We start from the raw sequence: 27192 nt of genomic DNA, 5'->3' as shown, positions 1-27192 counted from the left end.
TAGCCGATCATTAGAGTTTAAAACAGCAGGTCTGGGACAGGTAGGGGTTCCATAACCGCAGGCAGAACAGTTTAAACTGGAATAGCAGCAAGGCCAGGCGGACTGGGGACAGCAAGGAGTCACCACGGCCGGTAGTCCCGACGTATGGTCCTAGGGCTCAGGTCTCTCAGTTGGCTTTTCATAGCCGATCATTTAGAGTTGAAAACAGCAGGTCTGGGACAGGTAGGGGTTTCGTAGCCGCAGGCAGAACAGTTGAAACTGGAATAGCAGCAAGGCCAGGCGGACTGGGGACAGCAGGGTGTCATCATGCCCGGTAGTCCTGACGTATGGTCCTAGGGCTCAGGTTCTCAGAGAGAAAGAGAGAACGAGAGAATTAGAGAGAGCATACTTAAATTCACACAGGACACTGGATAAGACAGGAGAAGTACTCCAGGTATAACCAACTAACCCCAGCCCCCCGACACATAAACTACTGCAGCATAAATACTGGAGGCTGAGACAGGAGCGGTCCGGAGACACTGTGGCCCCATCCGAAGAAACCCCCGGACAGGGCCAAACAGGAAGGATATAACCCCACCCACTCCGCCAAAGCACAGCCCCCGCACCACTAGAGGGATATCCCCAACCACCAACTTACAATCCTGAGACAAGGCCGAGTATAGCCCACAGAGGTCTCCACCACAGCACAAACCAAGGGGGGGGGCGCCAACCCAGACAGGAAGATCACGTCAGTAACTCAACCCACTCAAGTGACGCACCCCTCCCAGGGACGGCATGAAAGAGCACCAGCAGGCCAGTGACTCAGCCCCTGCAACAGGGTTAGAGGCAGAGAACCCCAGTGGAGAGGGGAACCGGCCTGGCAGAGACAGCAAGGGCTGTTCGTTGCTCCAGCCTTTCCGTTCACCTTCACACTCCTGGGCCAGACTACACTCAATCATATGACCTACTGAAGAGATAAGTCTTCAGTAAAGACTTAAAGGTTGAGACCGAGTCTGCGTCTCTCACATGGGTAGGCAGACTGTTCCATAAAAATGGAGATCTATAGGAGAAAGCCCTGCCTCCCGCTGTTTGCTTAGAAATTCTAGGGACAATTAAGAGGCCTGCGTCTTGTGACCGTAGCGTACGTATTGGTATGTACGGCAGGACCAACTCGGAAAGATAGGTAGGAGCAAGCCCATGTAACGCTTTATAGGTTAACAGTAAAACCTTGAAATCAGCCCTTGCCTTAACAGGAAGCCAGTGTAGGGAAGCTAGCACTGGAGTAATATGATCAAATTTCTTGGTTCTAGTCAGGATTCTAGCAGCCGTATTTAGCACTAACTGAAGTTTATTTAGTGCTTTATCCGGGTAGCCGGAAAAAAGAGCATTGCAGTAGTCTAATCTAGAAGTAACAAATGCATGGATTAATTTTTCTGCATCATTTTTGGACAGAAAATTTCTGATTTTTGCAATGTTACGTAGATGGAAAAAAGCTGTCCTTGAAACAGTCTTGATATGTTCGTCAAAAGAGAGATCAGGGTCAAGAGTAAAGCCTAGGTCCTTCACAGTTTTATTTGAGACGACTTTACAACCATCAAGATGAATTGTCAGATTTAACAGAAGATCTCTTTGTTTCTTGGGACCTAGAACAAGCATCTCTGTTTTGTCCGAGTTTAAAAGTAAAAAGTTTTCAGCCATCCACTTCCTTATGTCTGAAACACAGGCTTCTAGCGAGGGCAATTTTGGGGCTTCACCATGCTTCATTGAAATGTACAGCTGTGTGTCATCCGCATAGCAGTGAAAGTTAACATTATGTTTTCGAATAACATCCCCAAGAGGTAAAATATATAGTGAAAACAATAGTGGTCCTAAAACGGAACCTTGAGGAACACCGAAATGTACAGTTGATTTGTCGGAGGACAGACCATTCACAGAGACAAACTGATATCTTTCCGACAGGTAGGATCTAAACCAGGCCAGAACTTGTCCGTGTAGACCAATTTGGGTTTCCAGTCTCTCCAAAAGAATGTGATGATCGATGGTGTCAAAGGCAGCACTAAGGTCTAGTAGCACGAGGACAGATGCAGAGCCTCGGTCTGACGCCATTAAAAGGTCATTTACCACCTTCACAAGTGCAGTCTCAGTGCTATGATGGGGTCTAAAACCAGACTGAAGCATTTCGTATACATTGTTTGTCTTCAGAAAGGCAGTGAGTTGCTGCGCAACAGCTTTTTCAAAAATGTTTGAGAGGAATGGAAGATTCGATATAGGCCGATAGTTTTTTATATTTTCCGGGTCAAGGTTTGGCTTTTTCAAGAGAGGCTTTATCACTGCCACTTTTAGTGAGTTTGGTACACATCCGGTGGATAGAGAGCTGTTTATTATGTTCAACATAGGAGGGCCAAGCACAGGAAGCAGCTCCTTCAGCAGTTTAGTAGGAATAGGATCCAGTATGCAGCTTGAAGGTTTAGAGGCCATGATTATTTTCATCATTGTGTCAAGAGATATAGTACTAAAACACTTAAGTGTCTCTCCCGATCCCAGGCCCTCGCAGAGCTGTGCAGATCCAGGACAGCTAAGCCCTGGAGGAATACGCAGATTCAAAGAGGAGTCCGTAATTTGCTTTCTAATGGTCATGATCTTTTCCTCAAAGAAGTTCATGAATTTATCACTGCTGAAGTGAAAACCATCCTCTCTTGGGGAATGCTGCTTTTTAGTTAGCTTTGCAACAGTATCAAAAAGAAATTTTGGATTGTTCTTATTTTCCTCGATTAATTTGGAAAAGTAGGATGATCGAGCAGCAGTGAGGGCTCTTCGGTACTGCACGGTACTGTCTTTCCAAGCTAGTCGGAAGACTTCCAGTTTGGTGTGGCGCCATTTCCGTTCCAATTTCCTGGAAGCTTGCTTCAAAGCTCGGGTATTTTCTGTATACCAGGGAGCTAGTTTCTTATGACAAATGTTTTTCGTTTTTAGGGGTGCAACTGCATCTAGGGTATTGCGCAAGGTTAAATTGAGTTCCTCAGTTAAGTGGTTAACTGATTTTTGTCCTCTGACGTCCTTGGGTAGGCAGAAGGAGTCTGGAAGGGCATCAATGAATTTTTGTGTTGTCTGAGAATTTATAGCACGACTTTTGATGCTCCTTGGTTGGGGTCTGAGCAGATTATTTGTTGCGATTGCAAACGTAATAAAATGGTGGTCCGATAGTCCAGGATTTTGTGGAAAAACATTAAGATCTACAACATTTATTCCATGGGACAAAACTAGGTCCAGAGTATGACTGTGGCAGTGAGTAGGTCCAGAGACATGTTGGACAAAACCCACTGAGTCGATAATGGCTCCGAAGGACTTTTGGAGTGGGTCTGTGGACTTCTCCATGTGAATATTAAAATCACCAAAAATTAGAATATGATCTGCTATGACTACAAGGTCTGATAGGAATTCAGGAAACTCAGAGAGGAACGCTGTATATGGCCCAGGAGGCCTGTAAACAGTAGCTATAAAAAGTGATTGAGTAGGCTGCATAGATTTCATGACTAGAAGCTCGAAAGATGAAAACGTCATTTTTTTTTTTGTAAATTGAAATTTGCTATCGTAAATGTTAGCAACACCTCCGCCTTTGCGGGATGCACGGGGAATATGGTCACTAGTGTAACCAGGAGGTGAGGCCTCATTTAACACAGCAAATTCATCAGGCTTAAGCCATGTTTCAGTCAGGCCAATCACATCAAGATTATGATCAGTGATTAGTTCATTGACTATGACTGCCTTTGAAGTGAGGGATCTAACATTAAGTAACCCTATTTTGAGATGTGAGGTATCACGATCTCTTTCAATAATGGCAGGAATGGAGGAGGTCTTTATCCTAATAAGATTGCTAGGGTGAACACCACCATGTTTAGTTTTGCCCAACCTAGGTCGAGGCACAGACACAGTCTCAATGGGTATGGCTGAGCTGACTACACTGACTATGCTATTGGCAGACTCCACTAAGCTGGCAGGTTGGCTAACAGCCTGCTGCCTGGCCTGCACCCTATTTCACTGTGGGGCTAGAGGAGTTAGAGCCCTATCTATGTTGGTAGATAAGAGGAGAGCACCCCTCCAGCTAGGATGGAGTCCGTCACTCCTCAGCAGGTCAGGCTTGATCCTGTTTGTGGGTGAGTCCCAGAAAGAGGGCCAATTATCCACAAATGTTATCTTTTGGGAGGGGCAGAAAACAGTTTTCAACCAGCGATTAAGTGCTGAGACTCTGCTGTAGAGCTCGTCACTTCCCCTAACTGGGAGGGGGCCAGAGACAATTACTCGATGCCGACACATCTTTCTAGCTGATTTACACGCTGAAGCTATGTTGCACTTGGTGACCTCTGACTGTTTCATCCTAACATCGTTGGTGCCGACGTGGATAACAATATCTCTATACTCTCTACACTCGCCAGTTTTAGCTTTAGCCAGCACCATCTTTAGATTAGCCTTAACGTCGGTAGCCCTGCCCCCTGGTAAACAGTGTATGATCGCTGGGTGATTCGTTTTAAGTCTAATACTGCGGGTAATGGAGTCGCCAATGACTAGGGTTTTCAATTTGTCAGAGCTAATGGTGGGAGCCTTCGGCGTCTCAGACCCCGTAACGGGAGGAGTAGAGACTAGAGAAGACTCAGACTCAGACTCCGACTCGCTACATAATGGGGAAAACCGGTTGAAGGTTTCTGTCGGCTGAATGAGCGACACCGGTTGAGCATTCCAACAGTATTTCCCTCCAGAAGCCATGAGAAAGTTGTCCGGCTGCAGGGACTGTGCGGGGGGATTTATACTAACGTTACTGTCTGTACTTACTGGTGGCACAGACGCTGTTTCTTCCTTTCCTACACTGATATTACTCTTGCCTAACGATTGCGTCTGAAGCTGGGCTTGTAGCACAGCTATTCTCGCCGTAAGGCGAGAATTCTCCTGTATATTATGAGTACAGCGACTGCAATTAGAAGACATCATGTTAATGTTACTACTTAGCTTCGGCTGTTGAAGATGTTGATGAACCATGTCCAGATAAAGCGTCCGGAGTGAAAAAGTTGAATAAGGGAAAAAAGTTGCGATGGAAAAAAGGAAAATAACGTAAAGTTGGCAGCTAAAACGCACAGGAAAATGACTCTTCTGTCTCGGGATAAACGTCCGGGGTGAAAAAGTTTAACGAAAAAAGATGAGTGAGGACAAAACTAAAAAGTTGGTAAATTTGTTGAACACAGAGATTGATTAAACGTTTATTAAAAGTAAAACGTGAATAGTTTGGCAGGTAGCCAAGTAGCAACAAACAGCAGAGCAGCACGGAGACAATGCGGAACTTCAAATGAGATGGTAATTCAATGACTGAAAGGATTTCTGTTGAACTGCTGGTGACATTCCATAATGCATAATGATTCATAAACTAAATGTTTCAAAGTATGTAAAGAGATAGCACACTGCTGATTGGCTGATTTTGGGAAATGGTTTTAGTCCGTTGCCTATATATTGTATAATATATTTTTTTTTGTTGAAAACGTATAATTAATCTTTAGGATGGTCTTTAGGCCTACACATGACCCATAATTGACTCACCTGTCATGGTTATGTTGGGCAGACGAATAAGCGTTTTTCCTTTGACTACACTGACATCTAGTGGCTTAGACCGGACAACTATTTGGCGGACTAGATAAACGCTCAACATTGGATTTTCTTACATTGTCACTTTTATAATGTAAACCTCTATGAACAAAGTAATTGCTGTATTTCAACTTCCCTCCAAATTACGCTGTAGGACTATACACATCACATTCTATATGACTGACAGAGACAACTTAGGTTAGCTAAAGAGGAGATAGCCTATTGATTAATAAGAAAATAAATAACATGTTGTGGTTCATATAGTGATAAAATGCATATGTCCGAAGAGGAGAATTTGGGAATATCGGACTGAGACTTCAGAGGGTAGCAACATACACTACTTACTATACAGCAATTCACAGAACATTAAGCTGACAATTTGTCAAGGGCCACCAACACTTCTGAGATCAGCCAGGAACCAATTCATAGCATGGCCCAATTATCCAGTGTACAGCTCATCACCTTGCCAGCATGACATTGAGATCGGCCCACAACGGAAATGATCTATTTCACAGAATGTTATGCATGTAGAATTAAATACTGTATTCGGTAGCACTTTATAATATATCCACGTAATAAAGCATATATAATGGCTTGGTAAATATGTTATGAATAATTTATTAAATCATTACTCCCACATTTGTAAATGTTAGTTACCTAGTTATTCACACATTTATAAACAACTTGTAAAGTATTTAATAATATTCATAAGGCGATTACATAAGATGTTTAATATAGGTCTTTATAAACTACTTTACTAATCATTAGTTAAGTCTTTTTGCGTGGCCTCATCTAAAGTGTGGGCTATTTATACTTTATAAATACTTTCTAAATGTTTTGAGTGACGGGTGCAATTTCTCACAAAACGATGGACATGCCATTGGTAGACATTCCAGCAGTACCTGATGCTCCTTAAGGTCTCAAAATGGCCCCTAGAACATATCAAAGGTTAAACAATAAGCACACAATATTCCAAAACGGTCACACTGTTGTGATACTGTGATCTGTAAATTCAGATACACTATGCTGAGTAATATAACATTTTTTGTCCAAAAATGCTTTTCTTGGCAGGGACTTTTCTACCACAGCCAAAGTGTGGATTGCAGCAGTCAGTCCTTAGAGCAGTCTAATCTTGGTTAACCCAGAACTAAAATCTTGCGTAATTTGGTCAGCTGTGTGATTAAATTCTGGGTCTATAGAGCTCGCCAGCTTGTAGTCCTAAAAAACTGAAATGATTTACCTCTGGTTCATTCAGCCATTCCTATTGGCAAAATTAATGGGGAAAGAATAGAGTCTGAGGTTAACACAGGTTCATGAGATCTTATACGTTTAGTTCTATGAGATAATATCAGTCAGTTATCATGACAATTATTAATTATGAAGACTTTATGTGCGTTATGTTTTTTAAATTACATAAATGCTTAAACATTTACAAAAACTGACATTAGCTGATGAAAATGATCTCATAGAACAAAACGTATAAGATCTCCTAAACCTGTCTTTACCACAAACCTTATTTTCGGCGTTTATCCAAAAGCCCTATAGAAACTCCATTCATTTTCCCATAGACTTTGTTCAACGAACCATGGCGGAGTTAGTGCCTACAAAAATACATTATTACTATTGCTCTCTATACATGTTATAAATTGGGAGTTCCGGTTTGTGAAGTCTCCACACTTGCAAACGGAAACTCTTAATCAAAACCACCCACCCCCCTTTCGCTAATTTCACCACCAGCAAAGCATTTAACGTATTTTCTCACCCAACTACACACAATACCCCATAATGACAGTGAAAACATGTTTTTAGAAATGTTTGCTAATTTATTGAAAATTAAATACAGAAATGTAAGGGTTGGGGTGAGGTGTGGCCCAGGTGCGGTGCAGGATACACAGTAGGCAGTAGGTATAGATGGTGAAACAAGGATCTTTACTGGTGGTCCCGAAGCCAAAATACAAAATAACGGACTTATCACGATAAAAGAAAGGCGGAGCAAATAAGTCTCCAAAAACCGGGTGACAGCCAAAATATGAAATACAACCTAAGACTGAAACAGGGAGAACACTTCTCAAGGACCTGTACATGGATCTCCGATCAGACACTGAGTTGTACTGCTGGACACAGAGAAACTAGCAGAGAAAACTGAGCAAGGGAACACAGGGACGTGAGGGCATAAATACACAGGTGAACCGATAGACACAGGTGACACCAATAGGATGATGATTAGTCCCGACTGTGAGTGAGGAGGTGCCTAAGGTTGTCGGAGGATGACACCTAGTGGGTCGCTCCAGAACTGCGACCCCCTCCTGTAACACAGAAATATCTAATTTACATACAGTACCAATCAAAAGTGTGGACACACCTACTCATTCCAGGGTTTTTCTTTATTTTTCTACATTGTAGAATAATAGTGAAGATGTCAAAACTATGAAATAACACATATGGAATCATGTAGTAACCAAAAAATGCTAAACAAATCAAAATATATTTTTTTTGTTGAGATTCTTCAAAGTAGTCACCCTTTGCCTTGATGACAGCTTTGCACACTCTTGGCATTCTCTCAACCAGCTTCATGAGGTAGTCACCTGCAATGCATTTCAATTAACAGGTGTGCCTTGTTAAAAGTTAATTTGTGGAATTTCTTTCCTTCTTAATGCGTTTGAGCCAATCAGTTGTGTTGTGACAAGGTAGGGGTGATATACAGAAGATAGCCCTATTTGGTAAAAGTCCAAGTCCATATTATGGAAAGAACAGCTCAAATAAGTAAATAGAAACAACAGTCCATCAATACTTTGAGACATGAAGGTCAGTCAATACGGAAAATCTCAAGAACTTTGAAAGTTTCTTCAAGTGCAGTTGCAAAAACCATCAAGCGCTATGATGAAACTGGCTCTCATGTGTACCACCACAGTAAAGGAAGACCCAGAGTTACCTCTGATGCAGAGGATAAGTTCAATAGAGTTAACTGCACCTCAGATTGCAGCCCAAATAAATGCTTCACAGAGTTCAAGTAACAGACACATCTCAACATCACCTGTTCAGAGGAGACTGCGTGAATCAGGCCTTCATGGTTGAATTGCTGCAAAGAAACCACTACTAAAGGACACCAATAAGAAGAAGAGACTTGCTTGGGCCAAGAAACACAAACATTTTTACATGACGCTCTTATCCAGAGCTACTTACAGTTAGTGAGTGCATACATTTTCATACTGCCCCCCTGTGGGAAACGAACCCACAACCCTGGCGTTGCAAGCACCATGCTCTACCAACTGAGCTACAGGGGACAACAATGGACATTAGACCGGTGGAAATCTGTCCTTTGGACTGATGATTCCAAATGAGAGATTTTTGGTTCCAACCGCCGTGTCTTTGTGAGGCGCAGAGTAGGTGAATGGATGATCCGTGTGGTTCCCACCGTGACGCGTGGAGGAGGAGGTGTGATGGTGTGGGGGTGCTTTGCTGGTGACACTGTCGGTGATTTATTTAGAATTCAATGCACACTTAGCCAGCATTGCTACCACAGCATTCTGCGTGATACGCCATCCCATCTGGTTTGCGCTTAGTGGGACTATCATTTGTTTTTCAACAGGACAATGACCCAAAACACAACTCCAGGCTGTGTAAGGGCTATTTTACCAAGAAGGAGAGTGATGTAGTGCTGCATCAGATGACCTGGCCTCCACAATCACCCGACCTCAACCCAATTGAGATGGTTTGGGATGAGTTGGACCACAGAGTGAAGGAAAAGCAGCCAACAAGTGCTCAGCATATGTGGGAACTCCTTCAAGACTGTTGGAAAAGCATTCCTCATGAAGCTGGTTGAGAGAATGCCAAGCTGTAATCAAGGCAAAGGGTGGCTACTTTGAAGAATCTCAAATATAAAATATATTTTGATTACTACATGATTCCATATGTGTTATTTCATAGTTTTGATGTCTTCACTATTATTCTACAATGTAGAAAATAGTAAAAATAAAGAAAAACCCTTGATTGAGTATGTGTGTCCAAACGTTTGACTGGTACTGTAAGTATTTACACCCCTGAGTCAATACATGTTAGAATCACCTTTGGTGATTACAGCTGTGAGTCTTTCTGAGTAAGTCTCTAAAAGCTTTGCACACCTGGATTGTACAATATTTGCACATTATTACTTAGAAAATTCTTCAAGCTCTGTTCAAGTTGGTTGTTGATCATTGCTAGACAGCCATTTTCAAGTCTTGCCATAATGCAGAGGCATTACAAGGAATCCTGTCGATGAATGCTCCGTCCTCACAGGCACCTGAGCCTGTGTAGGGATGTGATTTGAATGTGACTGAAGGAGTGGAATGGTTGTTGGATTGATTTTTGTATTTTGTATTATGTCTCAAGAGACTTTGTATGACAGATGGGGCACTGGACTATTGAAGTGTTTAGACTACTGAAATGAGGTGAACGATGGACTATTACACTCCAACACATCAAAGACAAAAGAGAAAGATATATGTTGTTAATGCCTTCATTCACATGCCTACTGAAAATACAATCACAGCACCAATCAGGCCATCTAAATGAATAACACCTTAATGCGGCGTTTCCCAAACTCGGTTCTGGGGTCCCCAAAGGGTGCACGTTTTGGTTTTTGTACATCGAATGTATGCTCAATAGAAAATTATAACTAGTTAATCGCAGCTCTGCCACAAAAATGGAAGAGGCAATTACTTAATAGAGAAAGGAATGAATTAATGGTAAAATACTTAAAATGACCAATATACTGTAAATTGTAAAATGTATCAGTTTCACTTATTGTCAAGAGGGTTGACAACTATGCCTCATAAAATTCAAGATAGTTGGGAACAGATTTTCGATATCCTAATACCATAGCATCAGATTTATGAACTGATATACAAGTAACAATTGACTCATTGTCACGGATTCTGCCGAGGCTGCTCCTCCTCCTTGCTCGGGCAGGCTTCGGCGTTCGTCGTCCCCGGAGTACTAGCTACTGCCGTTCGATGTTATCGGTGTTTGTTTAGTTTTGTCTGTATTGTTTACACCTGTTCGTCATTACCTTTGATTGTTTCCCTTAAATTACCCCTGTCTGTCATCAGGTCATTGTGTGTGATTGTTTTCCCTTCACGTATGTCAGTTTAGTGAGCGGGTTATTTCCTCCCTGCGTGGAGTTATTTGTGTGTTCTTTTGTTCCTTATCGGATTAAAGTACGTGTCCGAGAGTTCTGTGTCCTGCGCCTGACTTCTTCACCGCATCTCATCGACAGTCGTGACAGAATCACACACCAACATGGAGTCAGCAGGAGCGACGGCACCAAGCGGATCACTCGAGGAGCGCGTCCTACAACAGGCAGCGATGCTCCAAAATCTTGGTGCCGCTATGGAGGACGTGATGAACACTTTGGGACGATGGGAGAGAGGAGGTTTGCCCACACCTCCTCCAACGATACCACCACCATCGGCTACGCCTATCGTCTCACATCCGGAGTCCAGTGGGATTCGGCTCTCGCTCCCGAGGGCTTATGATGGCACCGCAGCCGGGTGTCAGGGTTTCCTGCTCCAGGTGGAACTTTACCTGGCAACCATTCACCCGGTACCCTCGGGATACGAGAGCGTGTCCGCCCTCATCTCCTGTCTGTCTGGCAAGGCACTGGAGTGGGCCAACGCTGAGTGGGGAGGGATAAACGCAGCTACTGTGAACTATGCGGAGTTCACCCGCGGCTTCAGGGCAGTGTTTGATCATCCCCCGGAGGGGAAGGCGGCGAGTGAGCGTCTATTCCACCTCAGACAGGGGAGGAGGAGCGCGCAGGAATTCGCACTGGACTTCCAGACTCTGGCTGCCAATTCGGGATGGAATGAGAGGGCCCTCATCGACCACTACAGGTGTAGCTTAAGAGAGGACGTTCGTCGAGAGTTGGCCTGCAGGGACACCAACCTCAGCTTCGATCAGCTGGTGGACATGTCGATTCGCCTGGATACCCGGTTGGCTACCCGCGGACGTCCGGCGCTGTGGCCGTCCATTCCATCCCCCAGCACCTCCGAGCCGAGCCCTATGGAGCTCGGGGATGCTGGTAGTAGGGAGGCCAGGAAGGAGGCTGTCCCCTGCACCAACTGTGGCCGCCGAGGACACACGGTGGTTCGGTGCTGGGGAGGGTTTCCTCGGATTCGAGGCAGCAGGCAGCGCACGGATCAGTCATTCCCGGTGAGTAAGGCCCCAACTCACCCAGAGCTCTCTGTTGGTCATATGTGTATCCAAGTTGTGTTTCCAGAAGTTTCTGCTTACTCCCAGCATAAGGCGCTAGTCGATTCAGGCGCAGCTGGGAATGTTATCGATCGCCATTTCTCATATAAGTTAGGGATCCCTATATTACCAGTCGATGTGCCCTTCCCTATCCATGCCCTAGATAGCCAGCCTTTGGGGTCTGGGTTAATTAGGGAGGTCACAGCGCCACTGAAGATGAAAACGCAGAAGGGTCATGAGGAGACTATACAGTTGTATTTAATTGACTCTCCTGCGTATCCAGTGGTGTTGGGACTTCCCTGGTTAATATCTCATGACCCCAACATTTCATGGCAACAGATGGCTCTCAAGGGATGGTCTGATCAGTGTGTGGGGCGGTGTGTAGGTGTTTCCGTAGGGGCAACGACGGTGGAGAGTCCGAACCAAATGCCCACAATGCACATTCCTCCTGAGTATGCCGATTTGGCAAGCGCCTTCTGTAAGAAGAAGGCGACTCAATTACCACCTCATCGATAGGGCGATTGTGCGATAGACCTCCAGGTTGGCGCTGCGCTCCCTCGCAGCCATGTGTATCCTCTGTCTCAGGAGGAGACGGCTGCTATGGAGACATACGTCGCCGAATCCTTGAGACAGGGATACATACGGCCATCCACTTCTCCTGCGTCCTCAAGTTTATTTTTTTGTGAAGAAGAAGGATGGGGGTTTACGCCCGTGTATTGATTACCGTGGTCTCAATCAGATCACTATTAAATACAGCTATCCTCTCCCTCTGATTGCTAGTATGACGGAGTCTTTACACAGGGCGCGCTTCTTCACAAAATTGGATCTCAGGAGCGCTTACAACCTGGTGCGCATTCGGGAAGGAGATGAGTGGAAGACAGCACTCAGTACCACCTCGGGTCAGTATGAGTACCTCGTCATGCCATACGGTCTAATGAATGCTCCTTCAGTCTTCCAATCATTTGTAGACAAGATTTTCCGGGATTTGCATGGACAGGGGGTAGTGGTGTATATTGATGACATTCTGATATACTCCGCTACACGTACCGAGCATGTGTCCCTGGTACGTCGGGTGGCTGGGTAGACTGTTGGAGCATGATCTGTATGTGAAGGCAGAGAAATGTCTGTTTTTCCAGGAGTCCATCTCCTTCCTGGGACACCGGTTGTCTGCGTCAGGGGTGGAGATGGAGATTGACCGCGTTTCAGCCGTGCGTAATTGGCAGACTCCAACTACAGTAAAGGAGGTGCAGCGTATTTTGGTTTTGCCAATTACTACCGGAGGTTTATCCTGGGTTTTGGACAGGTAGCAGCTCCCATTACCTCCCTGCTAAAGGGGGGCCCGGTGCGTTTGCAGTGGTCGGCTGAGGCGGACAGGGCGTTTAGTCATTTGAAGGACCTGTTCACCTCAGCTCCGGTGCTGGCACATCCGGATCCCTCTTTGGCGTTCCAAGTCGAGGTGGATGCGTCCGAGGTGGGGATTGGTGCTATACTGTCTCAGCGCTCGGGCACGCCTCCAAAACTCCGCCCCTGTGCTTTCTATTCTAAGAAGCTCAGTCCGGCGGAACACAATTATGACGTGGGGGACAGGGAGCTGCTAGCTGTGGTCCAGGCCCTGAAGGTGTGGAGACATTGGCTTGAGGGGGCTAACCACCCTTTTCTCATTCTGACTGACCATCGTAACCTGGAATACATCCGGGCAGCGAAGAGACTGAACCCTCGTCAGGCTAGGTGGGCCATGTTTCTTGCCCGGTTTGTCTTTAAAGATCACGTATATCCCGACGATATGACACAGAGGAGAGGTCCATTGAGCCCACTCCCATACTACCGGAGACTTGTCTCGTGGCACCGGTGGTGTGGGAGGTCGACACGGAAATCGAGCGGGCGTTACGTACCGACCCTTCTCCCCCAGAGTGTCCAGAGGGACGGAGGTACGTACCGCTCGAGGTCCGTGACTGACTGATTTATTGGGCTCACACGTCACCCTCCTCTGGTCATCTATGTATTGGTCGGACAGTGCACTGCCTTAGTGAGAAGTACTGGTGGCCAACCTTAGCCAAGGACGTGAGGGTTTATGTTTCCTCCTGCTCGGTGTGTGCCCAGTGTAAGGCTCCTAGACACCTGCCCAGAGGGAAGTTACAACCTCTCCCTGTTCCACAACGGCCGTGGTCTCACCTGTCGGTGGATTTTGTCACGGACCTTCCCCCCTCCCAGGGGAATACCACAATCTTGGTCGTTGTGGATCGGTTTTCTAAGGCCTGTTTACTCACGTTTTCCGGCACTACGGGGTGCCTGAGGATATAGTGTCTGATCGGGGTCCCCAGTTCACCTCTAGAGTGTGGAGGGCGTTTATGGAACGTTTGGGGGTCTCGATCAGCCTTACCTCGGGTTTTCACCCTGAGAGTAATGGGCAGGTGGAGAGAGTAAACCAAGATGTGGGTAGGTTTCTGAGGTCCTACTGCCAGGACCGGCAGGAGGAGTGGTCGAGGTATATTCCCTGGGCAGAGACAGCCCAAAACTCACTCCGCCACTCCTCCACTAATCTCACTCCTTTCCAGTGTGTGTTGGGCTATCAGCCGGTTCTGGCACCCTGGCATCAGAGCCAGATCGAGGCTCCTGCGGTGGATGAATGGTTTCGGCGCTCGGAGGAGACATGGAATGCTGCGCACGTCCATCTGCAGCGGGCCATCAGACGGCAAAAGGCGAGCGCCGATCGCCACCGCAGTGAGGGTTCGGTTTATGCACCGGGAGATCGGGTCTGGCTCTCGACCAGAAACCTGCCCCTTCACCTGCCCTGCCGGAAGCTGGGCCGGCGGTTTGTGGGGCCATTTAAAGTCCTGAGGAGATTGAACGAGGTATGTTATAGGTTACAGCTGCCTATTAATTATCGCATTAACCCCTCGTTCCATGTGTCTCTCCTCAGGCCGGTGGTAGCTGGTCCACTCCAGGAGAATGAGGTACGAGAGGCCCCTCCGCCCCCACTAGACATCGAAGGGGCTCCGGCGTACTCAGTCCGTTCCATCGTGAATTCGAGGCATCGGATGGGGGGTCTGCAGTATCTCGTGGAGTGGGAGGGGTACGGTCCGGAGGAACGGTGCTGGGTCCCTAGGAGGGACATCCTAGATCCCTCCCTGTTGACAGAGTTCCACCGGAGTCATCCGACTCGCCCTGCTCCGCGTCCTCCTGGCCGTCCCCGAGGCCGGGGTCGGCGCACGGCTGGAGCCACGCGTCAAGGCTGCCGAGGCTGCTCCTCCTCCTTGCTCGGGCAGGCTTCGGCGTTCGTCGTCCCCGGAGTACTAGCTACTGCCGTTCGATGTTATCGGTGTTTGTTTAGTTTTGTCTGTATTGTTTACACCTGTTCGTCATTACGTTTGATTGTTTCCCTTAAATTACCCCTGTCTGTCATCAGGTCATTGTGTGTGATTGTTTTCCCTTCACGTATGTCAGTTTAGTGAGCGGGTTATTTCCTCCCTGCGTGGAGTTATTTCTGTGTTATTTTGTTCCTTATCGGATTAAAGTACGTGTCCGAGAGTTCTGTGTCCTGCGCCTGACTTCTTCACCGCATCTCACCGACAGTCGTGACACTCATCAATCCTTTCTTTTCAATTTAAGCTATTATATAAAATTCTCGCTACATCAATAATGCTCAGTATATGGAGCATTGAACAGTCAGCCCTGTGCAGCCTCTGCCACAAGGAAACAGAATCAATAGAGCATCTCTTTTGGTACTGTCCATCGGTGGCTTGTTTTTGTGCACCCAGGAGGGGCCACAGGACCGAGTTTGGGAAAACCTGCCCTACGGTACTGCCCAGGGACACAGTGATTTATGGCAAAGTGGTGGATTGTGGGCATGCGCCTGTCACGGAGGAACATCCAACTCCTCCACTGTGTGTTGTCAGAGTAGCCCACCATTGTCACAGGGAACATTCAAACTACCTCCAAATCAGCTCTTATCTGACGCACCAGGGCTGTCCACTTTGTGTGTCCTAAGTCGTTTCCACCGAGGTGGATGACTATGATATATTCACGGTAACACCTCGCTTTGGCAAGAGAGAATATTTCAGAACCCTTCCATTGAGAACAGCTTAGCCATATTTCGCGCCCCTGTAGTCATCTAGCCAGCTACATTGTGTAATCGCATAGTAAATATTTGCTTCAGTCTTTGTTTCCTTGCTCTCACCAATTTGCTTTGAGCAATGATCAGTCTGATTTTGAGCTGGGATCTTATCAATAAATAAAACACACAACATTGTGAAGGTTGACAAAGAGAGCATGTGTTAAGCTGTATTATCATGTTGCATAATCACCTTCCGGGAGTAAAAACCATGGAAATTAAATACAAAAAACTAAGTTTAAGTGAGAATAGGCATTGGTCTGAAGCTGAAAAATTAAGGATATTCACATGAGCACCACATGAGTCTCAAAGAAACCCCTAAAAAAAACAAGCACTGGTGTTAAAAATCTTGTTTTATTCAAATTCAGCAGTCCACGTGTTTGTCAATTCACAAACTGTCCACGAAATTTGTCTGGTTTCCATAAAGCTCTGATCATTTTTCGTATTTATTATTGCATAAAATCATTTGTTTTCCTAGACATAATTTTACATATAATAATTTGCATTTTCTTAGAAATTAATAAGAATTTCCAATAAAGCTCCAATGGCTCACTGCAGGCGTAGCATCAGAATATCCGGCAACACTTCTGTTCCTCGGGGCAATGGCCATCTTGGTAACAGTACTCGGCACACATCTAGGTCCCCTTGGGCAGGGCACAGCGACCGGGCTTCACTATGGTAACAGAGAAAAAGCGGTCAGTTACACTGTAGAAACATAGGTGTAATAGGAATTTCTAGGTAAACAAACGAGAAAAGCAGTAGCAGATTAAGTCAATCAAATCTATCCATAATAAATCTATCCATATAAAAGTAAAATGTATGTAAAATGTATATGTAAAATGTATGTATATGTAGCAGAAAAGCTGTAAAAACCAAAAAAGATATGTGTCCTTCGAAGACGTGGATGGGTTAATAATAATAATTTTTCATTAATGTTTATTACAAGTTGCAACAGGGAGACACTTCCAGCACAAAAACAGAGAAAATGTCTAACTGGCTTCTTGGAGACAGGCCCTTTCTATTCTAATCAGACAGCACCAAATGTTCTGTAAACTCCAGCTCTAGAGGCCTGTAGGAAGTCAAAACAAACATGCAGTGACTTTGTCAGCTGCTACAGAGTCACACAGTGTTCATAGAATGTCATCAGTACAATACAACAGTGAATAATCAGTGTGTCCTCGGCTCTTGTACCTCCAGTCTGGCGTCAATCACTATCAACAGATATGAGAACAATCCATGACATTCAGCGTCAAGTCTAGTGACCATCAACCCACACCTTGAGTGTCACAAGTAGAACTCTGGAAATCATCCGTACACTGACTCTTTCCATTGAAGTCTTACTATTACAATGAGTTGGAATCTTGTTGGTGGCCCTTGACAAATTGTCATCTTAATGTTCTGTGAATTGCTGTATAGTAAGTAGCATATGTTGCTATCCCTCTGTAGCTCAATTGGTAGAGCATGGCACTTGTAACGCCAGGGTAGTGGGTTCGATCCCCGGGACCACCCATACGTAAAAATGTATGCACACATGACAGGAAGTCGCTTTGGATAAAAGTGTCTGCTAAATGGCATATTATATTATTATTATATATTCCCAAATTCCCTTTCCCTGAAATATGCATTTGCATCACCTTATCAACCACAATGTGTTATACACTGAGTGTACAAAACATTATGAACACCTGGTCATTCCATGACATAGATTGACCAGGTGAATCCAGGTGAAAGCTATGATCCCTTATTGATGTAACTGGTTAAATCCACTTCAATCAGTGTAGATGAAGGGGAGGAGACAGGTTAAAGAAGGATTTTTAAGTGTTGAGACAATTGAGACATGGATTGTGTATGTGTGCCATTCAGAGCGTGAATGGGCAAGACAAAAGATTGAAGTGCCTTTGAACGGGATATGATTTAGTGTCACAGCGCTAAAGAGAGTGTATGTGAAATATATCCATCTATATGCATGAAATGTACATTACTAGCTCCAGCTTTCTTGTTTCCAGAGTAATGCAGAAATAATGGATGCAATGGATGTCTGTATTTGTCACTTTGTGTCCATATCCTACCTGTGTAGATGCAATGCAGTCATGCCCACATCCGTTGAAGCAGCATTTTTCATCATTGGGGCAGTCACTGTCATTGGAACATAACTCTGCACATATCCCTCCGCCCCAACGTCTACGAGGGCACACTCCAGGCTTTGCTTTGAGCAGTCTGGCGTCAATCACTATCAACAGATATGAGAACAATCCATAACATTCAGCATCAAGTCTAGTGACCATCAACCCACACCTTGAGTTTCATAAGTAGAACACTGGAAATTATGTGTGGTACAGAAACAGTATACGTTAAACATTGTGTTGATCACTCTAAACTAAATATGAACTTTAGCGATCTTACATTTCCCCATCATTACAAATAGGTTTATGGTAGCAACTTGTCAGCCTACACTGACTCTTCCCATTGAAGTCTTACTATTACAATGACTTGGAATCTTTCTAATTATATGGCTGGAATGCTCAGGGTCATATACAGTGTATAGACTCAATAAGCCTGCATGGCTCTTGGAAATCTTCTTAATTTAGTGTCTCAGCACTAGAGAGAGTGTATGTGAAATATACTGATCTATGTGTATGAAATGTACTTTACAAGCTCCAGCTTTCTTGTTTCCAGAGTAATGCAGCAATAATGAATGCAATGGATGTCTGTATCTGTAACTTTGGGACAATAAACTACCTGTGTAAGGTGCAATGCAGTCATGCCCACATCCGTTGAAGCAGCATTTTTCATCATTGGGGCAGTCACTGTCATTGGAACATAACTCTGCACATATCCCTGAGCCCCATCGTCTACGAGGGCACACTCCAGGCTTTGCTTTGGGAACACAATTTGAACAGACATGTCAAGGAACCCAACTTTCCACAAAGAGACATGAACATGGACATAATTAGACTGAACCATTTTCTGAAAATATGTCATGTTTGTGTGGAGATGGTTACGATAAGTCGGAATTTGCATCTCTGGAAAGATTGTAGACTATACCCTAAATAATTTAGTGTCAAATTAATCATTTTGGAGACATTTGGCCCCCATCATCAATGTTTCCCCCATACCACCCTTGAAAATGCATGACAGCCTTCTGAACACTCACAATCAAACATTGTATGTTAACTAAAAAGGTCTGTGCAACTGGTTATACACAGACACACAAACAGTGCTTTAAGATGCCCAAATAATAACTTCTAGTTTACAGAACATATGAGACAAATTGAACAAACACATCATTTTATGTTGACTGAATTTTTGCATAAGTTTTCTCAAGTTGGAGCTAAGTTTGGACCAATTAAAAATGTTATGTTCAGGTAACACTTTGATCGAAAAGTTGAGTAAACTTAAAATGGCTGTGGAACCAGTTACTGAATAATAATTAGTTGAAACAACTATTTTAAAAATTACATTGTATGCGTAAAATGGCCGTAAAATTGCCAAGTGTAGGCTGGATTGTTTTAAGTCATAATGGCTGGCTTGTATTTTTAGTAAGGTAGCAACAAAATAGGTTGCAAAAGGGCCTATGCACTATTATAGGCTAGTGTTTCTAACCACATAGGTAGGCTATAACACCTAAGTCAAGTGTAGTAGGCTTCTTTAAAAAACTCAGCAAATTGTCACAACTCACCTGTAGATGTTCCTCCCGTTTCTGCAGCAGAGACTATTTTCAAATCTACAAATGCCAACAGAAATAAAAACAAAGCACAACGCGCTGACACATTCATGTCCATGCTGACTTCAAGACTGTTAGAGCAAATACAGTGCAAATCGATTTCATAGAAGAGGAAGGAGACCATGATGTGTAATAAACTTAGATGACTCAAATGGGGCACTGTTTTGAAGCCACCGCACAGCCATTTTGGTACTCCTTATTCATTGTAAAAAAGATTTTGGAAGCTATAGAAATGCATTTATTCATGTCTACATTCGTTTATTGACAAACATGTTCTATTACAGACACCTTAATGCATACTTTAAAATTATATTAAGTGAACCGAACATGAAAATAAAATATTAAGAGAGAGTTAATGTTACTGTCCACACCACAACAAATATCTACTTAAATACATGAAATTGTGTCCTTGAAATATTTTATTGAAATACTGTAGATCTGGGGAGGCAACCCCCCCCCCCCCCCCCCCCCCCCCCCCACCCGGCTTTCGCTAATTTCACCATGGGCAAAGCATTTAAAGTTTTGATTCACTCATCTACACACAATACCCCTTAATGACAGTGAAAACATGTTTTTAGAAGTGTTTGCTAATTTACATAAGTATTCACACCCATGAGTCAATACATGTTATAATCAATGATTACAGCTGTGAGTCTTTCTGGGTAAGTCTCTAAGAGCTTTGCACACCTGGATTGTACAATATTTGCACAGAATTCTTCAAGCTCTGTCAAGTTGATTGTTGATTATTGCTAGACAGCAGTGGAGGCTGCTGAGGGGAGGACGGCTCATAATAATGGCTGACACGGAGCGAATGGAATGGCATCCAACAAATGTAAACCATGTGTTTGCAGTGGAGACCCATCATTCAGGGCAAGTGGGGCAGAGACCCACCTGTTTTGAGCCCCACCTTTTTAGGGTTTCCTGTTTTGCATGTTATTTTGATATTAATATGTGTCACATATCAGTTTGCAAACAATGTTATTTTGACATTAATATGTGTCACATATCAGTTTGCAAACAATGTAAAAAAATATAAAAATAATCATTCAGTTAATAAAGCAGCATACAAACTTGGTCTCTTTTTTACTTTCTGCAGCTGTTTCAGCCTAGCTCAGTGCTTTCTGTGGTGGTGGGGCAGCCAGCGGAAAATATGGAGCGTAGGGGTTGGTAATGTTCTCTAGTTGCGCTGTGATTGGGTTATGTTCTCTAGTTGCACCGTGATTGGCTCAGTGTTCTGTCACTCATGGGGACACTACGTCACCACCAAATCTAAAGGTAGAGCTCGAAAATTCAAGCCCCTTGGGTGCTGCCATAGAGTTACATTAGAAGTGCCCATCCAAGAAGGCTCAAGGTCATTGGTCACAGATAAAATTATGTCAAATCACGTTATATCTACAGTACCTTTGATTGGACTGATCATGTCAACATCATACTTTCAAAATCTTAGCTAGCAGTCATCATCATGAATCAAGTCGACAATCTACTGGCAAATGCTTTTTAATACTTGTCATATGAAGAGAAATAATGAAGAGAAATTATAGATAAAACGTATCGGTGCTCATCGGCCATTGAACATAAACATTACACAACAAGTTGGACATCGCAAATTCAACAATGAGTGGTTTGGAAGGAATTAATGGCTAACTGCAAGCATTGCAAAGCAATCACTAGCCTGCTATTCAGTTGAGTGGGTTTGTGGTTCCAAGTCTGGGTTTAAGGGTCTCTTTTCCAAGCTTAAAAGCATAAACATTCAACATTGGCAGTGCTGTCAATCCAGCATGACTTCTGCCGCGCTCAAAAGAACTGTAAACTCAGTACTGGGATATCTGACTTCAGAGAGTTCAGGACAACTGGGAACTCAGAACAAAAAGAGCTCTGACTGGGAAAATATGTTTTTAACGGTCACCCAACTCGGAATTGCAAGTCGGGAACTCGGGCCTCTTTCTAGAGCTCCAACCTGAAGATCACTGAAGTCATCATGATTCGTGTTTTTCAGAGTTCCCAGTTGTCTTGAAAGCACCATAAATCCAGCGAATGCCAGACTTTGATGAAGGACCGCCGCGCCACCTTCCTGTTCAAGTAAGCACAGCACAACAAGGTGAGTCCAAAAATGTATTGTATGCTGCTGCATAAATGATGTAATATGCCAGGGAGATATGTATACTGTAGCTAAGAAAGTAATACTAAGTGTATGTTGTGTAGTAAGCTGTTAGTAGCCCATGTGCCTCACCCTAATAATTTGGTCCCTTTTCACCTCTTAATTTCGCATACTGTTCTGACTTGGTGGTGCATATGTAGCCTATAGCCTGTTTTAGAGAAATGTCATCATTGAATATTGTAAGAGCTTTCATTGTCTGCTTATATGCCCCCTTTATTTATCCTACGGTTCTGACTTGGTGTACAGGGATAATACTGTAAGAACGGCCCATTTTCTGAATTCTGTCGCTGAACATTTCAAAAGTGCTGAACAAATAGTTGTATTGACTACGTCCGTCCTAGCTCACTCATTAATGGCTTAATCAAAACTACGGATTGCCTCTTATCCGCTCGTCGTCCCCTTACGCCATCGTTTGTACATCTCAGTTGTCAGTAGAAACCATGTTTGTTTAAGCAATATCAGCTATGTTTTTTTTAAAGGCAGTAAATGAGGCTGAATGAACTGTTTCGCTGCCAGACAAGGCTCTGCTGATTGCCAGGTGTAGCAGTGGTAAGGTGTTGGGACTGCTGTTGGGACTCTGCTGTTGGGACAGCTTTATGTAGGCCCTAACAGTTTGTGGGTACCGTTTGTCACCGTTATAGTGCAATTAATGTATTGTTTAGTGTTGTGTTGTGTAGTGTCTTTGCTGGCATGCATCTAAAATAAATTTTTTGTTTGCCACAAAAAGATTTACATGCAAAATTTGCCACTGTGTGTTTCATGTATTTGATACCATTTCACTTATTCCGCTCCAGCCATTACCATGAGCCCGTCCTCCCCAATTAAGGTGCCTCCCCACCCCCTCTTCCCGCAATGGAATATGTTTTGTTTCAATACACCGTTTAGTAGGTGGCGGCAATACATCAATAGATGTGATCTGCCATGAAACTTTAACGAAGAAGAAGAAGAAGAAGAAGAAGAAGAAGAAGAAGAAGAAGAAGAAGAAGAAGAAGAAGAAGAAGAAGAAGAAGAAGAAGAAGAAGAAGAAGAAGAAGAAGAAATGGTTACCCAGGCCTAATGACGCCACTGTGTAGGAGGCCTGACACCGGGTTAACCCTGGAGAAAATCACTCAAGAAAAGCTCCAGAAAACCATGGCTGAACAAAAATACATAATTATGGGGCGGGATGGAGGACTTCAATCGCCGTTCAAATCTTTGTTTCATACATTTTCTCGAAAGCTGTTGAACAAACGTGTTACAAATACACGGAGGCTTGTTGTGCAATTAAACTGAACGTCTTTACTTCATATCAACATGTTAACAACTCGTAGAAAACTCACTCATACAATCCTCACGCCTCCGTAAGTGCACAACGTGCCTGATACATTCTTAAGGCAACAGTATTCAATACTCAACTGAGCAACGACATCATATTACTGAGCACAACAAACCGGAATTGAAGAATTCCTGGAAAAGATAATACCACAACTAGGAAAACTGGGCTAAGAGAACTTCACATGGGCTCACACAATCGAACGAGCATATCGAAAAGGCGGCCCAAGAGGGGACACCAGCAGCAAACCAAGGGGCATCATTGCAAAGTTCCTTAAATATAGGGACAAAGAAAAAAGTTATAAGACTGGCTATCCAAGCACAAAAGTCAAGAGTAGGACCTGATGTATGAGGGCCATCAGATCTACATCAACACCGTCATGAGCAGAGACTACATGAAACACAGAGAATTCGACCCCATTAAGAAAAAGCTAATGGAAAAATGAATCTAGTTCACTCTGGTGTACCCAACACAACTACAGGTCAAATGAAAGAAAAGAGAGACATCACACTGAAATCAGCAAAAGAAGCTACCCGATTCCTGGATAAGCTGGACAAGGCGAACGGTGGAAATGGCAATGAAGGACCTGTATAGACTACAGGACAGCATCTCAAGAGACTATGTATGACAGATGGGGCACTGGACTATTGAAGTGTTTAGACTACTGAAATGAGGTGAATGATGGACTATTACACCCCACCACATCAAAGACAAAAGAGAAAGGTATATGTTGTTAATGCCTTATTTCACACGCCTATTGGAAAGACAATCACAGCACCACTCAGGCAGTCTAAATGAATAATACTTTAATACAGCGTTTCCCAAACTCAGTCCACATTTTGGTTTTTGCCCTAGCACTACACAGCTGATTCAAATAACGAACTCCTCATCAAGCTTTTACTATTCTAATGTGTAGTGCTAGGGCAACAACCAAAAATGAGTTTGGAAAATGCTGCTTTAATGACTATAGCCTATGCAGCCTAAATTACAATAATATATATTGTAGGCATTAGCCATGACACCTTTTTTAAGTAACAAACTGACAGGTGAACCGGACAACATGAGGATTGCTATGATCTGGACAATTCTCTTTGAATGCTCCCCAGCCGATAGGCTAAAATGGCTGAGTGGGTGGGAAGAATATAAATAGGCCATATTTGAAAAAAGACTGTGAGAGACCAAATGTCATACAGTCTATTACGCTGAAATTGTAAGCACACAGTACTTTAATTTCCGTTGCTCTCTCCATTCTTTTTCTAATTTTATTTACTTTTGCCCTATTAAGGCATGATAATGGAGAAATTGATATATGAATTGAAAAATATGTGTTGTCAATGTGGGCAACAATATCATCACGTGTCAATTATCCTTTTGTTTTTATTCTCCCAAAGAAAGTATAATGAATAATGTTAATGAATTGGTTGAATGAATGTTGAAGAAACAGGGGCAACTGCCGAGTTTATAATAATAATAATAATATGCCATTTAGCAGACACTTTTATCCAAAGCGACTTACAGTCATGCGTGCATACATATTATTATTATTATTATTTTTTGTTTGTTTTGTGTATGGGTGGTCCCGGGGATCGAACCCACTACCTTGGCGTTACAAGCGCCATGCTCTACCAGCTGAGCTACAGAGGACCAAACCAGCATTAAAGAGAGAGAGACAAACCAGCATTAAAGAGAGAGAGATAAACAAGCATAAAAGAGAGAGAGACAAATAAGCATAAAAGAGAGAGAGATAAATAAGCATTAAAGAGAGAGAGACAAATAAGCATTAAAGAGAGAGAGACAAATAAGCATTAAAGAGAGAGAGACAAATAAGCATTAAAGAGAGAGAGACAAATAAGCAATAAAGAGAGAGAGACAAACCAGCATTAAAGAGAGAGAGACAAACCAGCATTAAAGAGAGAGAGACAAATAAGCATAAAAGAGAGAGAGACAAATAAGCATAAAAGAGAGAGAGATAAATAAGCATTAAAGAGAGAGAGACAAACCAGCATTAAAGAGAGAGAGATAAATAAGCATTAAAGAGAGAGAGATAAACAAGCATTAAAGAGAGAGAGACAAACAAGCATAAAAGAGAGAGAGACAAATAAGCATTAAAGAGAGAGAGACAAACCAGCATTAAAGAGAGAGAGACAAACCAGCATTAAAGAGAGAGAGACAAACAAGCATAAAAGAGAGAGAGACAAATAAGCATTAAAGAGAGAGAGACAAACCAGCATTAAAGAGAGAGAGACAAACCAGCATTAAAGAGAGAGAGATAAACAAGCATTAAAGAGAGAGAGACAAACAAGCATAAAAGAGAGAGAGACAAATAAGCATTAAAGAGAGAGAGACAAATAAGCAGGCTATGTGCGCAAAGCCCACAATTATGCTCCTTTCAATGATTATTTCCAGCTCTATGTTGGACAATTATATCGAAATTAATTCACTAACTGAATCCCAAGGTGGAATGTACAAGAAATTGATCAACTCTGAAAAATCAAGTGAATAAATGGAAGCATTCGCTTTGGCTCTCCTGGTGCCCAGAGCGGATGGATGTTGCATTGATGTTACAAGTCATTATGCACTTAGCGATCTGCCCTCTCTGTCCGCCCATGGGTCAAAGTGAGCTGCCCCACATGAGATTGCGTGCAGTACAACAAAACTGTAGACTATTTAAATCAAATCAAATCTTATTTGCCACATGCGCCGAATACAACAGGCTTTACAGTGAAATGCTTACTTACAAGCCCTTAACCAACAATGCATTTTTGAAAGTTTTTTTGTTGTTGGAGTGTTAAGTAAAAAAATAAAAGCAAATAACTAAAGAGCAGCAATAAAATAAAATAACAGTAGTTAGGCTATATACAGGGGGGTACCGGTGCAGAGTCAATGTGCGGGGGCACCGGCTAGTCGAGGTAATTGAGGTAATATGTACATGTGGGTAGAGTTAAAGTGACTATGCATAAATAATAAACAGAGTAGCAGCAGCGTAAAAGAGGGGGGTGGGGGGCAGTGCAAATAGTCTGGGTAGCCATGATTAGCTGTTCAGTAGTCTTATGGCTTGGGGGTAGAAGCTGTTGAGAAGCCTTTTGGTCCTAGACTTGGCGCTCCGGTACCGCTTGCCGTGTGGTAGCAGAGAGAACAGTCTATGACTAGGGTGGCTGGAGTCTTTGACAATTCTGAGGGCCTTCCTCTGACACCGCCTGGTATAGAGGTCCTGGATGGCAGGAAGCTTGGCCCCAGTGATGTACTGGGCCGTACACATTACCCTCTGTAGTGCCTTGGGGTCGGAGGCCGAGCAGTTGCCATACCAGGTGGTGATGTAACCAGTCAGGATGCTCTCGATGGTGCAGCTGTAGAACTTTTTGAGGATCTGAGAAACCATGCCAAATCTTTTCAGTCTCCTGAGGGGGAATAGGCTTTGTCGTGCCCTCTTCACGACTGTCTTGGTGTGTTTGGACCATGATAGTTCTTTGGTGATGTGGACACCAAGGAACTTGAAGCTCTCAACCTGTTCCACTACAGCCCTGTCGAATGGAATGGGGGCGTGCTCAGTCCTCTTTTTTTTCCTGTAGTCCACAATCATCTCCTTTATCTTGATCACGTTGAGGGAAAGGTTGTTATCCTGGCACCACACGGCCAGGTCTCGGACCTCCTCCCTATAGGCTGTCTCATCGCTGTCGGTGATCAGGCCTACCACTGTTGTGTCGTCAGCAAACTTAATGATGGTGTTGGAGTCGTGCCCGGCCATGCAGTCATGGGTGAACAGGGAGTACAGGAGGGGACTGAGCACGCACCCCTGAGGGGCCCCTGTGTTGAGGATCAGCATGGCAGATGTGTTGTTACGTACCCTTACCACCTGTAGGCAGCCCGTCAGGAAGTCTAGGATCCAGTTGCAGAGGGAGGTTTTTAGTCCCAGGATCCTTAGCTTAGTGATGAGCTTTGAGGGCACTATGGTGTTGAACGCTGAGCTGTAGTCAATTAACAGCATTCTCACGTAGGTGTTACTCTTGTCCAGGTGGGAAAGGGCAGTGTGGAGTGCAATAGAGATTGCATCA

At 43.8% G+C, this 27192-nt stretch overlaps 1 protein-coding gene across 1 annotated transcript; it reads right to left on the bottom strand.

Annotated features, from left to right (window-relative positions):
- Positions 1-10265: 10265 nt before the first annotated feature.
- Positions 10266-19728, bottom strand: LOC311140951 (WAP four-disulfide core domain protein 18-like; the record flags this gene model as incomplete). The annotated part of the gene is made up of 4 exons (XM_084176210.1): positions 10266-10277; positions 18016-18152; positions 18686-18823; positions 19626-19728. The coding sequence occupies 4 exons, from the start codon at positions 19726-19728 to the stop codon at positions 10266-10268; spliced, it is 390 nt and encodes a 129-aa protein (XP_084032336.1).
- Positions 19729-27192: the final 7464 nt, after the last annotated feature.

This window comes from Coregonus lavaretus (assembly GCF_964263955.1).
Source record: "Coregonus lavaretus genome assembly, chromosome: 2".
Taxonomy (NCBI): Eukaryota; Metazoa; Chordata; class Actinopteri; order Salmoniformes; family Salmonidae; genus Coregonus; species Coregonus lavaretus.
Note: the sequence above shows the minus strand (reverse complement) of the source record. Positions and strands in the feature narration are given on the sequence as shown.